The sequence below is a fragment of the Thamnophis sirtalis genome, unplaced genomic scaffold (assembly GCF_051295495.1).
Source record: "Thamnophis sirtalis isolate CommonGarterSnake01/CBP01778 unplaced genomic scaffold, rThaSir2_p1.2 scaffold_5, whole genome shotgun sequence".
Lineage (NCBI taxonomy): Eukaryota > Metazoa > Chordata > Lepidosauria > Squamata > Natricidae > Thamnophis > Thamnophis sirtalis.
In genome coordinates this window covers 28324625-28339657 of record NW_028261385.1, presented here as the reverse complement: position 1 = coordinate 28339657, position 15033 = coordinate 28324625, and the positions used below count along the sequence as shown (strand labels likewise).

Genomic DNA, 15033 nt, shown 5'->3' with positions numbered 1-15033 from the left:
GTCAATTTCACAACATCACCCCTTGCTTGCTGTAGCCTTCTCTGCTCCCCCCTTTCCATAAAACAAGAAAAGACAAATACTTGTCCATCCTGCAAAAGATTGTCTGTTCCTGAAATAAACTATGTAGTAATGAGCAGAGGGTATATGTTTGCAATCTCCAGAGTGGATTTTACTCTCTTTGCCATCACCACAAGAACCTTATTATCTCTGAAATAACCACATTAGTATTTAAATAGCATTGCAAGCTTTGCACATGCTCCGTCTGATATTGTGGACTCTCATTCATCCACAGAGATTGCAGTTTAAGTACGGCGTTTTGAGAGCTGATGCTGTACTACCAGCAGCTCCCTTCCTAAGCAAAGGAGTAAAAATGCTTGATTTCCCCCCCATGAAACTGTAATGCTTTAATCTATTTGCAAGGCTTGTTTTCCATTGGATCTATTGGCAGTGGAAGGTAGCTGACACTCCTATTCTTTGTCTTTTTTGAAGAAGGCAGATTTAAATCAAAGGAGACAAGTGACAGCAATTGCTAGACATGCATTGTTTACTAATAAAATAGAGGCTCTAGCTGTAGGGATTTCAGAATCAGTCATGGATTTTAGCACTTCATCGGTGTTCGATCATCAGAAAGGTAAGATAGTTGCTTTTTCATGCTAGGATTCATTCATGAATATATGTCTCCTATAGTTGCATTTCATGAACACAGTGCAAAAAGCTCTACGTTGTATAGGGAAATCTGGGGTGAACATGAATCTCAAGTTAAATTGCCCGATTTGGTTTTCTGGACTTGTTGGTTTTAAAAGCAGATTTTTTTTTCCTGCAGTCTGTTTTGAAATCATCCATTTACGTCTGATGCCTAAATTGTTAATTGAAACAGGTGCATTGTTGGAATGGGGGAGGAAATCTGGATGTGTCTGCCATTTGTTCTTATCTTTCATTTATTATTTTCTGTGCCATTCAAAACCAGCCTCCTATGTTTGTCATTAGTAATCAATGGTGTTTCCTGATCGTAATAAATTATTCTGAGACTACAATATGAAAGCGATAGAAAAATGTGTGGCTGGAGTCATTATTTTCTTCGAAGAATTATTTAAATTGGCTGTTTGGGTATATTTGTGTTAAAATACATAATTAAGTTTGCTAAGTCTTAAAATAAGCATACTTTTTTCTGGAACAATTAAGATGGATGTAGTAATGATCTCTTGGGGGATGGGCAGTGATAATTTTGTTTCAGTTTTCAGTTTAAGATCTTTATACTACATGCTTGATTCTATTTCTTATCTAACTTTTCATATAATTAATCAAAGGATTAGATTTCTACTGTGGAATAACATTACAGACTGATTGCCGTAACTATCTTTATTCTTCCCCCTTCCCCCTGTCATTTCAACATTTTTTTGTATTTGCTATCTATATTGTTTTTGCTGCTACTTCTTGTAGAATCTTGTTAATTTAGTTGCTAATATGAGCCATCACGATTCCTTCAATTCTAAGGTTTCTCAATTTAATTCTGTCCAAAGGGCAATTTCATGCAAGGTTTTGGATTTGTCATGACATGGCTAAGAGTAAAGAACAAGTGTGCATACGAATCACTGAATCACACCAAGGTAATTACATAGACTACAATCTTTGCCATCTAGGACTTTATCTCTAGATACAGACAATCACACACTAAAAGGGAATTGACGAACATGATAAGGATTTCTCTACTCCCAGTTTCAGAAAGCTAAGATCCCTCATTCTCTGCCAAGTAGACCATATGCAGATTGTGTACCCAATACTCTCACTGAGTAATCAAATGTGTCGGCAGTTCAAATCCCTAGCACCACATAACGGAGTGAGCTCCTGTTACTTGTCCCAGCTTCTGCCAACCTAGCAGTTCGAAAGCATATAAAAATGCAAGTAGAAAAATAGGAAACATCTTTGGTGGGAAGGTAACAGCGTTCTATACGCCTTCACCATTTAGTCATGCCGGCCACATGACCACGGAGACGTCTTCAGACAACACTGACCCTTTGGCTTTGAAACAGAGATGAGCACTGCCCCCTAGAGTCGGGAACGACTAGCACATATGTGCGAGAGGAACCTTTACCTTTACTCAGCAAAAACGTCATGCAACAGAACTGAACACATGGATTAATATCTGTAAATGTTATTGTTGTTTTTAAGCACACATCTTCTCTCTTGTGTATTAAAAGAGAAAGTCAAATTAGAGAAACCAATCTTTTTTATGATCCATAGTCCTGCAGTCCATCCTTGACTTCAATATTTTCTTCATTGCATTGTTTTATGCTGGTGCTTTTTTATGATTCACCAGTACTTGCATATTACAGTACATATAACAAAGTTAGTTTGTACAAAATAAAAATATGTGATGGCCATGCAGTTTGCATATGCATTTTATTGCACCAAATATCACTCCCATTTTGTTTTATTATTTGTTATTTCTATGGCTCACTTCCTGAGGTGGTTTATATCTATCCAAGAAACATACAGTTTGAAATATAAGCATTTATATTACTCAAGCAACATGTTTTCATGCTCCATCCAAATCCTCAACCTTACCAAACACAATCCTGAAGTCCCTTGACTGTTGTTACAATATAGGAATAATGGTGGGGGTGTGAATAGCAGTTAGGAACATGCATCTGATTTTCATAGATAAAGATAAAGGTTCGCCTCGCACATATGTGCTAGTTGTTCCCAACTCTAGGGGGTGGTGCTCATCTCCATTTCAAAGCTGAAAAGCCAGCACTGTCTAAAGATGTCTCCATGGTCATGTGGCCAGCATGACTTAATGCCAAAGGCGCACAGAACGCTGTTACCTTCCCACCAAAGGTGGTCCCTATTTTTCTACTTGCATTTTTACATGCTTTCAAACTGCTATGCAAAACAGGTGTAAGGCTATTTATGCAATACAGATTCATGACCATTGAATAAACAGTTATGCACATGTTGAGGGAGTTCTCTGGACCTTCTTTTGCACAAAGCAGCAAGAACAGAAAGGCATGGAGAATGGCATTGCCATAGAACCCTGTTACAGGACTTGGTAGACTTACTAGCAGAGTGGCAAAGAAAAGTAACAATAATGCTTTGAACAGAATGCCAACAGATCAAAACTACGAGCTATACTTTTCTTGGAGGATAATTCCAAGCCATTATGGAAAATATAAATATCAGAACTTTGAGAAAGTGGGAAGGCTAAAACTGTCATCAACAGTGATTTTTGGTGACTCACATCTTTGTAGGTATCCAAGAATGCTAAATGTTAATGTTGGTCAAGTCAGATAACTCTTTGATATTCCTGCTTTCCTTTCCCTATAATGCACAAAAGGAAAAGGTTTTCATAGGGAATATGCATCTTGTTCAAACGACCTCATATTTTCCCTGTGGCTCTGCTAACCTTCATATCTATTTTTAAAAGACCAATAATTAATGTTAATATAAAGGATAATGGTGACTTGGTATATCCTTCCCACTGCCCCATTTTTGAAAAGAGAGATTTTTAAAGAACCTCCTGTTAGATTTACTTAATCTTTCTTCTGGCTCCCCTTTTCTTTTGGACTGTTACTCTGGCCAGAATTGTGTTATGGGAAGGAAAACAGGGTGGAGATACCTGTAGGGGTGGGCTGCTGGGGGTTCACAGGGGTTCGGGAACTTCTAGCTAAGATTCTGTGCAGTTCAGAAAACCACCAAATCTCCTCCTGGATGGCCCTGCCCACCCCACCCCCTCCTTTCCAGGAGTCACCACACAGCCCATTTTAGATGCAAATAAGTGCAGGGCACACACGGAAGTTTGGGAAGGCCAGAAACTCTGGGGGGCCTCCAGAGCCTGGGGATGGCAAAAAAGCTCCTCCTACTGTGGTGCAGGAAGGTATAGGCCACACCCACCATGGCCACACCCACCCAGCAACCAGGCAGAGAACTCCTTGCTAAAATTTGTGAAGCCCACCCTGGGTACATGGACATTCTGGGGGAGTGTTATGCATAAATAATTTTGCTTGTTCTGGTTTCCTTCTCCTTTGTTAAGGAATTATTGTATTTTAATAGTCATTTATAGAAAATCCATCCTTATGGTCATTAAAAGTTGGCACTGATTTCATCGCACGTATACAAAGAGCAATTATTTTTTCCATTGTAAAGTGCACTAAAATAAAACTATTTTGAGTTGCATTAATTAAAACAAAGAATAAATAAAGTCCACGAGCAGCAGCAGAGAGTTATAATAAATTCCTGTATAATTCCACCACTTCTCCAGCTGAAATAAATTGCCACTTGTTGCCCAAAAGTACAGAGCAAGGCCTAGCTCGAATTTTATGTGCAATATAATATAATTTATAAGTAATATAAATTTTATCATGCTCTTGGTGCCTGGTTAATGAAAGCTCCTGCCAGTTAATTGAAATGACAGAAGTTGATTACAGTATGTTGAAACAGCAAACATAGGTAATGTTTTCATATGCATTTCCAAAGAAATGGGTTGACTATGCAGCCCACTTTAAAGAAAAACAATTTATTCTGCTAAAGAGAAGTTCCTTGAAGAGGGGCCACGGCATGAGTCTGAAAGCTCGGAAGATCCCAGATTGGATCCTGCAACAAGGACAGCATTATCCTGGGACACATATATTTACCTTTAATTAAAGGCAAATATATTTTAGCATCCCCTATCCCAGTGTTGGCAAACCTTTTCCGCACTGAGTGCCGAAATGGGAGAGAGAGAGAGCGCCAGAAACTGGAAGAGCAGCTGCCCGGTGTGCATGTGCACCCCAGGAAGATGATCTTCCAGTTTCCAGCGCACACATGCACACCAGCCAGCTAGTCTTCATGCGCAGGTGGCTGGTGCGCAGGTGTGCACCGGAATCCAGAAAATCATTTTTGTGCACCGGGCAGTTGCTCTTTTGGTTTCCGGTGCTACCGTGTGTGTGAAGACCAGCTGGCCAGCACGCTGGAACCCGGAAGAGCAACAGGTGATGGCTCGCACGCACGGAGAGATGGTTCTGCAGGCAACTTTCTGCATACATGCCACAGGTTTGCCATCACGGCTCTATCCAGTTCAAATCTGGTTTAAAGAATGGATAATATCAAACCATATAAAAAGCAGGGGAAATGGCACAACATTCCTTTTAGCTGTGAATGGGCGGTGCTAGGGATTCAAACCGCTGAACTGCCAAGCTTTCTTAGCCACTGACCACCGTCCCTTTCCTTGTCACAGCCATCTGCAATTGTTAAAGTGTGTGAAGAAAGCAGCCTCAGAATATGGTCATGAGCATCTTCTCTTTCATTCGGTGATCATTGGTCTATGCAATGCCATGAGGTTCCATCTCATTGCTTATGCTTTTAAAGTGAAAACACCGTGAGAGAACCCAATGTAAATAAGGTGCTTCCTGCAGTCAAAACTATAAATTGCTATCACATGGTATTCCAATCACATAAAGCACCAAGGTGCATGGAGCTACTTTGCACAAGTAAAATATCCTTTGCAGATGCCATCCTGAAAATGCATATTCAGTGAAAGCTACCAATTGTATAGTCTGATTCTTTTCTTTTCCATGTGTTTATCTTTCAAGTGGAAAAAAGATAATCACACACTGCACTCTGAATATGAATACTGTTCAAAGACCAGAGTACATAGGACTGGTTTTCTCTAAAATGAAACAACATTAGTTGCTAGGTTACCTTTTGATTTAACTGCAAGGAAAGCATACCTTCCACTTCGTTCTAAGAAGGGTTGTCCTAAATTTGAGGTCAGCAATCTTGTTGTGAGTTTCCCCTTTGTGACTACTATAGAATTTGGGGATATCTCAAGTAAAAAGGAACAAAAGGAACAAACTATTGTTTACTGTCCTTCTAACTCTCTAAATTTCTTCTTTATTTAATTTGTTTTTTTAAAAAAAAACCTGTTTAGCCAGCTAGGCTTTGGCTAAAAATGAGATGTCTCTGAAAGAATCAAATAGGCAGAACCTGAAATATTTGTTCGTGGAAAAGCAGGATGTCCCAAATTGGTTCAGATTTTACTACAGCACAGAGTGCTAAGATCCAAGTTAGATTTCCTGCTTTGTGCTATAAGTGATGCTAATACCTTTTCATTTAGAAATCCCTTTCTCTCCTATATTTATGTCATGCAGTATAGGTTCCTAGACTCAGAAGGAACAGTAGGGAGAAGAATGAGGAAGGAGAACCCATAAAGATTATTTGGTTCCACAGATCTTCAAAGTTGGATCTTCTTGTTTCAATATTAAACATAGCTATTTCCTTTTTTTTGAAGAGGCAAGGAGTCTTCATTCTAATGCAAACATTCATTTTCACAGGCGATTCAGCAGAAGAAATTGACCTAACTCTGGTGTATCAAGCAGCAGCTAATGGAGATATTAATACTTTAACTACTGTCATCCGTGAAGATCCTTCAATATTAGAATGCTGTGATACTGAGGGTAAGTATCTGATTCCTATGGTTTTATTGTTGTAGCACCAGTTTTGATATGACTATCTTCTATGGTACAGAAGAAAAGTCATGGGGCTTTTTTAAAACACTGTTATTTACAGCTTCATTGCACAATCTTTTACTATATTTCCTGTTTAGTAAAATGTGTCCTCAGTATAACAGACTTGAAATCGTAAGTATCTAAAAAATGTGAAATAACAAGGGTTTATCAGAATCATATGTCTCCAAAGCGAACCCTGTCCATTGGCAATATGGATTTCCATATTTACTGCAATTGCTCATTGTAAGCTTTCTCTACAACTCTGAAGGAGCGGGGAAACCAAAGGTTTGATGATGGCTTGCACTTAGACATGTATAGCCTGTCTTTAACATCACAATTACAAGTTGTTTGGTCAGATTCAGCTAGAGAAAAGGTTTGGCGCAAAATCACCCAGTGATCTCCATAATCTAGCAAAATTCCCACCAATCCCTTTCCAATAGCCTAGCCACCATGCTGCAATGGCTCCCCATTCTTGAAAAGGTGTAGGAGTAGCTGTGCATTTTTCAGAACCTTTAGCAACTGTAATGCAGATACTTATTTGTCTATATCAGGGGTGTCAAACTGGCGGCCTGCGGGCCGGATGCATCATGCAGAGACTACGCCCACCCCGGCTTTGCAAAGGCAAAAAAGTCATGAGACATCCCATGACATCCCATGATGTGATCGAGTTTGACATCCGTGGTCTATATTTTGCATCACAAATGTGGCAGCCCATCCTGATTGGCTGCTCACTTGTAGAATAGGTTCACCCGAGATTATATAGTAGCAGTGATAGCAATGATAAACTGTCAAACTGTGAACCTGTGACACCCCAAATAACTCCATTCCTGATTTGTCTAATGATATTAAGGGACAGTAGAGGCTTTGACCAAAGCAGGAATTGCAGCAGCTGTAGTAATCTTAATAAATTCTAGGAAGCATTTAGTTAGCATCAGCTGCTTCCAGAGAATGGATACAAAAATGCTTTTGATTACCCAGAGCTAATGGGGCAAAAATTGGCAAATGAGCATATTATAAAACAGGGCTAGAAAGCATTTATGTCTAAATATTTAATGGTATTTAATTTCAATAATTCTAAATGACACATTTGAAAATATCTACCATACTTTTTGGAGTATAAGACGCACCTTTTTCCTCTAAAAAAGAGGGTGAAAATCTGGGTGTATCTTATACACTGAATACAGCATTTTTGGCCTCCCGAAACCCTGCCCCCTTCACAAAAATGGACGTGCAGAGGATTTGGGAGGCTTGCAGAGTGCAAAACCTTTTTTTTTTTATTTGCCTCTTCAAAATCTTGGTGCGTCTTATACTCCGGTGCATCTTAAACTTTGAAAAATACGGTAATTACATTGAACATTGTAGCCACGGTGGCCAAGTGGTGATATACAATTCCATGCCAATATGGAGCCAAGATTTCCAGAGTGTTTGAGGTATTTGGAATTGAGGTGTTCAGACATGTTAAGTATGAGTCCACACCTCTGTTTTTAAGATGGCCTGTTCCAAGGGGCAGCAAATATCTAGTTTGGAGAACATATACAACTGAATCACAGTTTGCTGAAAAACACTAATCAGTTAAGGGTGGCCAAAAGGCCAATGAGGAAAAGATACGTATTAGAGTTTTGTGGCAAGCCAAATATTACACTTATTAACAGGTGAAGCAACTCTCCAGTAAGAAGTAAATAAATAAATACTTGGATCTTGTTGATGCAAAAATAATTTAGGAAGAAACAGGAGAAAGTGGCAGATTCTCTGGCTCTTTTTTCATACTAACAATTTGAGGTCATTTAAGAAAAGCAGAAAATGGGAAACTAAACTACACCTGTTTTTTATGTGTGCCACATATATAGCACCCATTAAAAACAGTGGTTTTGATTGCAACATTGCAACTGCTATCTTGACTGTATTTTTTTTTCTTTTAACCCCACCTTGTACACACCGGAGTATTTTTGAGCTTCTGGGTCACAATATGGACTTCCCTAGTATATGTAGGGGTGAGGGACATGCAATACACATAAGAAAACTGAAACTTAAAAAAAAGGAACCAAACAAATTTATTACTTCCCCTTGTCTGAGACAGCTCAAAAATCTAAGCACCGGAATGAGTAACTGTCCTTGCCCACAAAATCTGCTTGAGATTTGTCAGCATGTTTAAAAGCCCTGCCTGAAACAGAAACCAATTAGAAGAACATAAATAAACATGACTCTGCCTCACATTTCAAAGTTTTGCTGTTGATTTGTTCTGTTTGCTTTCTGTGCAGTTCTTAAGCAGTAATCCTTGCAGGCAAAGATACATATATACTGTTTCAGAAGGCAGTGTCTATGTGTGTGTGTGCGTGTCAGTGGTGGGTTGCAGGCAGTAGGTCCCAGTATGCATGAACCGGTACCTGCTGGAAGCAGCAGCTACCATACCGGAATGGTGCTTTGGAGGGCCTGCCCACCTGCCCTGTTCCTTACCTGTATTTGAAGGAAATGGGCCATCTGCACACACATGCGCAGTGGCGCCTGCGTGATGCTCCACCAAGCAGCTGGAGCATCACAGGCAGTGCCTGTGGTGCACATCCAGCTCCCGTTATAGCGTACCAGTTGCAACAGAAGCCAAAACCCACACACATATACACATACATATACACAGAAGGAAGAAAATTATATTTATAGTTTATACACAATTTATATACATTTAATATATATATATACACGAAACAACAATAGACACACAGCCAGCACCAATCAGCACCAATCTATCAATCATGATACAACCACACAACCAATCATTCCGCTTACTGAAACAAAGCCAGCACTCCACACACACACACCAAGATTTATAGAAAGGCAGCAGCTCTGATCACACTTTAAGCCCAAAACCCAGGCTGAAGATGGAGAGATTTTCACTGGTGTAGGCATGCTGGTCTTGTTGTATTCAGGTCTTTTCCCATGTAAAATTGAGATTGTCTTGGCAACGTTTTGGTGAAGTCTCACTCACCATCTCATCATTTATAGATAGACGGCAGCTCCGACCACGCTTTACTCACACAAACATGAAGCCTGAACATGGCGAGTGAGACCTTGCTGAAACATTGCCAAGACAATCTCAATCTTACACGGGAAAAGACCAGCATATATATCATTTTTTTGCTGATAAATAAATGAAGGGATTTATATATCCCGCTCTGAGTTCCCCGGGGCCACTGAAAGAACCACATCTTCAACGCCTTCTGAAAGAGTTTAGAGTGGGGGGATGGTATTCCAGATAAAGGGAGCCACCATGGAGAAGTCCCTTCTTCTGGGTCCCATCAGATGGGGATGGGACATGCAACATTCCTTGTCTCCCCACTCTAGTGGGTCAGGTAGATTTGACCGGAAAGAGATTAGCAATCAATAAACAAAAGATGAAAAGAAGATGTTGTCCAGGAAAAATAGATAGTCTATGAGATTCTACAGAGGAAAAATTATCCACTCTCCAGAAAAACAGAAAATGGTGTACCAGATTCTATGTGCTTATGAATATTCTCACCAACTAGCAATGGGAAGAGTGTTGAACCTCGAGAACCCTATAAAACAGAATCTTGGAACTAGATGTGCCTCTTCTCAAGCATCTGGAGTCAGCCTAAGATTAAAGAGAAGAACTAACATAAAACAATCTCTCCCTCTTATCCTCTTAAGCCAAACAGGGAAGAGACCACTTTGATACCTTCAGATCAAGGAGGACCAGCACAGATACACCACTGTATACCAAACCTACCAAAATACTATCAATGTCATCTTAGGGCTATACCCCAGCCCAAAAGCTGTCTGTATGTACATATATTGTACATCTGACAACTGTTTGTTTAGCACCGATATGAAGTTACAATGGCACTAAAAAGTGATTTACAACTGGTCCTCGCATGTAAGATTGTTGTAACATCCCCATGGTCACATGATCAAAATTCATGCACGGCAACCAGTAAGTATTTATGATGGTGGCAGCAACATGTAATTTGCTATTTGCAACTCTTCCAGCCAGCTTCCGTCAAGCAATCAATGGGGGGGAGTTGGATTCGCCTAATAACTCTCTCATTTGCTTAACAGCTGCAATGAGTCAACAACTGTGGCAAAGAAGATGGTAAAATTAAGTACAACTCACTGAATTATTACCCTGCTTAACAATGAAAATTCTGGTCCTAATTATAGCCATTAGTTAAGGATTACCCTGTATATACGATATATGAGTTAATATAGCCTGTTTTAATCTGTTTTAATCAATGCATATGTCTCATCAATATGAAAAGTAAGAAAGTAGTGATTCCAAACAAGAATTTAAGCCAAATTCTTCCACATTCTGTAGTTTGTATATCTGAACACATGCTAAACTGTGGTTTAGTTAATTTATTGACTATTTAACCGTTCATTCATTTGATATCTATTCCACCTTTCCTTTGGGGAATAGGCGTGGCACACTCCCTTCTCCACTTAATCTCTCATAACAATGGCTCTCAGAAGTAGGTTGGGTTGAATCAAGTCACCTCATGAATTTCTGTGGTTGCATGTGAAAATATGGAGTCGAAACTGGATCTCCTTTAATGAAAAGATTGCAGTAAAGGTAGAGTCAATTGGAGTTGGAGTAAATTGAAAAACTGCAAGGGAGATTTATAATAAAATTAATCCAGCTAATAAGTGGAGTTGGAATTTCTGGATGAGTAACAGAATTATTATGAATATAAATTCTTCTTTAAAAAAGAAGTGCTTGATATATCAATTAAAGTAAAGGTCAGAAGATCCTGTATTCTAAGACCCTCTCTTAACTTTGGCCTTCAAGTAGGCACAGCTATTGTTGTTGCATTGAAGTTGACTAATTGTTCATACATAAAGAGGAATAGAAACAACTTTGCTGGCTAAATCCCCAACAAACGCTTGCTGAAACGGAACCCCAAATGTAGACAAGGGACAAGATGACTGCACAATACTGTACTTTTTGTACTATGAAAATGTTTCATGTTTATGTCATTTTATTTTCTTTCCAAGGCTCTACTCCTTTGATGCATGCCATTTCAGGGCGCCAACTTGATACAGTGAAATTGTTGCTAAAGATGGGAGCCAATATTAACACTCAAGATGGCCGAGGGCGCACTAGTTTATCTTTGGCAACCTATCTGGTACAGAATGTCCTTGTCTTACACATTGTTTTGGGGAAGTGTTGAGCTGAAATAGAGAAATGATTATTCTTTATTAGAGCCAGTAGTTAGGCCTAACAAAAGAAGTTACTGATTAAATAAGACCTAGAAAACCTTACTCAATTGTGTGTGTGTGTGTGTGTGTGTGTGTGTGTACATGGAGAAGTGTTGAGCTGAAATAGAGGAATTATTATTCTTTATTAGAGCCAGTAGTTAGGCCTAACAAAAGTTACTGATTAAATAAGACCTAGAAAACCTTACTCAATTGTGTGTGTGTGTGGTGTGTCTGTGTGTACATGTATGTAATGTATTTGTGTGTATGTATATGTATATGCATATGTATAATGTGTATAATGTGTGTACATGTATGGGTATGGGTACTTACATATTTTCTTTCGTGAGTGGCAACAAAATTTCATTTTTAATACATGCCAGTGTGCTCACAGTAAAAAAATGTCAATAAAGATTATCATCTTTTTTTACCAATATAAACCACATATTATTTTTGAAGTAAAATATTTATTTTGTCCAATAAAGACTATATTTAGTTTAATTGCCTGTTCTATGAGAGAAAGTGAAAGAGACAAAACCAGAGAGAAATATGTTAAAGTTGCTCAAAATATGTATAATGTATTATTTTAGTCATGGAGCTTCACTGGAAATATATTCTGTTTCTTTCTCTTGGATGGAGTGCAGAAGTAATTCAGATAATTTCTACCCACACTGTTTTGTGAACAGCACTGACTACCTATAGACTGAAATGTCTAAAAGTATTTTCCCGATACTCCAGTGCCCCCAAAATATCCTTCTGCAAACCAGTTAAATAAATCTACATGGAAAGAAAAGGACAAAGTCTCCCTCAACTTACTGCAGTAACTCTGACCAGTCAGATTGCATAGGATTTATTTTTAATCCTACAGTAAAAACAACAATGAACAAAATATGAGAAAGATCAGCCAGTGAGTCACCACAATGGTATTTAAGGTATCAGACTACGATGACTATTATCCTGTAAACAGGATATAGCCTTGGTTTGTGTGGGGTTATCTAACACTACACCAGTGTTTCTCAACTGTGGCCACTTGAAGTCCGGACATCTTCAAGTGGCCAAGGTTGAGAAACACTGCACTAGACAATGCATGAGTTAACTTGCTCTGTGGCCATGGGGTAACATGAATGTGCCCACTAATTTGGGGAAGAAGGGTGGAAATTTAATGCAGAATCGTTACTCAGTACCCAAGATTTTCTGAGTAAATGAAACTTTGTTCTATTTTCAGGGATGGCTTGAGGGTTGTGTTAGCCTGCTAAGAAATGGAGCCAGACAGAACATTCCAGATAAAAATGGAAGATTACCCCTCCATGCTGCCACTGCTGACCCCAATGTCAGGTATCCTTCTTGAAGCTTCTCAGAAATATTTTTAACAGTGTTCCCTAATACACGTTCTTGTATTGCGTGAGTAACATCACCTCCCCTAGGCAATCTACACAGTAGAGTAAGATGAGAATTCCAATTAGAGTCTATCAAATCAAAATGTTGTTCATTATGCTTTTCTATTAGTCTTAAGCAACCTGGGATATCAGTTAAACAGATAAAGAATTACTAAATTTCATAGTTATTGTGCTATTAATGTACTAGGGTTTGGAGCAATAGATCCCAGGAATTTATCCTCCCTTTCTTTTTGTTCAGAGAAATCTGTGAGACTGTTAATCAGGGTATGGCCAAGAGATATCCATGTGTAACCCCCATTTTATTTCAACTGTCACTCCTTGATGGCACAGTGGTTAGGGTGCAATACTGCAGGCTATTTCTGCTGACTGCCGGCTGCCTGCAATTTGACAGGCAAATCTCATGAGGCTCAAGGTTGAATCAGCCTTCCTTCGGTAAAACGAGAACCCAGATTGTTGGGGACAATATGCTGACTCTGTAAACCACTTAAAGAGGCTGTAAAGCATTGTGAAGTGGTATGTAAGTATAAGTGCTATTGCTAAGTGCTACGCCAATGGATAGGATTTGCATCTGCAATGTGTTCAACCAACATCAACATACTGACAGGTCTTGCAAAAACACAAATACAAATACACTTTAAATGCCTTATTTAAAGAAAGAATTATATGTGAGAGAAGACCAAAAAGAACTCCCCTCATTAAGTATAAACTATTTTTCAGCTCTGCCACAAAAGTAATTATATAACTTTATAGTTCTTTTTTTAAAATGGTGATCTTGTGCAAGCTTAATTCAGAAATTCACTTTTTTAAAAAACAGTTTTTAATACACTAGCAACATTACTACCAACCATCAGCAAACTTCTGCAAAAGTTTGTGATTGTCCTAACTACAACTATGATCCTATCACCTGATGAATGAGAAAGACCACAGAAACAAACTTTGTCAATGCCTATCCGGCTGCAACAAGTACAGCTATAAGCTATAAATAGGAAAGGAATTAACCAGTATTAACCAGAGATAAAATTTTGGTACAAAAACTCCAGATCTTTTGGATCTGAACTCTCTTCAGCTCCAGCCAGCATGATTAAGAGCAAAAGATGTAGAAGTTACTGACCAATAGGTTCCATTTGCTTGGTATTATTTATTTAATTCTATGCACGTGACTTAAATTTAATCTGTGCACTTATATTTAACATACATCCTGTATACATCAAATGTTGAGATATATGCCAAAAATAAGAATTTAGAAGAAACATTTGATAAAAGACAGATGATATCAATGAAAATTACATTGATATTGATGAAAATTACATGTGCAGCCATCCATGATGCTTAATTCACTGTTTGCAGCTACATCTTAGTTTTTCTTAGTGTCATCGGCATTTTGTTAATTTCCTGTCATTTCCATTTTTCTTTCTGTATCAGTTGAATAGTACGCTTTAAAGTTTTCAACACTATCGCAATAACACTATTATTAAACAAAAATGTTCACAGAAAATGAACCAGTGATATTTAGAAAATTATTTGCTTTAACAGCAGAATACTGAGATCCCTGCAAAATAAAATTTCTACAATCCCCATGGTAACAGGTAAACCTTTGGTCAGAACGGAAGTAGGCCAGCTGCTCACTTCATTTTCTGTCAAGCCAAGTCAACAAAATTAGCAGTTCTGAATCCGATCACTCTCTTACTGGAAAATACTATTGAAGTGCCACCGTTCCTCAACCCGTATATTTGCTTTTCTCTTTATCTTTGCTCAACCTGGCCATTGCAAGTTGAATAAAACAGGAAATCTCACTGCAGAAAGCAATAACAAGAACAGTATACCAGTGATAACACTGATCAAGAGATTGATAGTAATCATAATACCAATAACAATTAAAAAAAAAAAGCCCTAAGACATCCAGATTAAATGCCAAGAAACACTGATTTTTGATGTTAATGCTGCAGTTGAAG

The 15033-nt window shown here is 38.5% G+C and overlaps 1 protein-coding gene across 2 annotated transcripts in view; it reads left to right on the top strand.

Annotated features, from left to right (window-relative positions):
- The first annotated feature begins 396 nt into the window (after positions 1–396).
- The window catches only part of ANKRD55 (ankyrin repeat domain 55), a 37462-nt gene continuing 22825 nt past the window's right edge, over positions 397–15033 (top strand). For both annotated transcript variants that reach the window (XM_087715514.1, XM_014063069.2), the window contains exons 1-4: positions 397–631; positions 6309–6431; positions 11484–11614; positions 12910–13019. In XM_087715514.1, coding sequence (XP_087571640.1) covers positions 592–631; positions 6309–6431; positions 11484–11614; positions 12910–13019 — 404 coding nt within the window. In that variant the 5' untranslated portion in view covers positions 397–591. The remainder of the gene's footprint in view (positions 632–6308; positions 6432–11483; positions 11615–12909; positions 13020–15033) is intronic.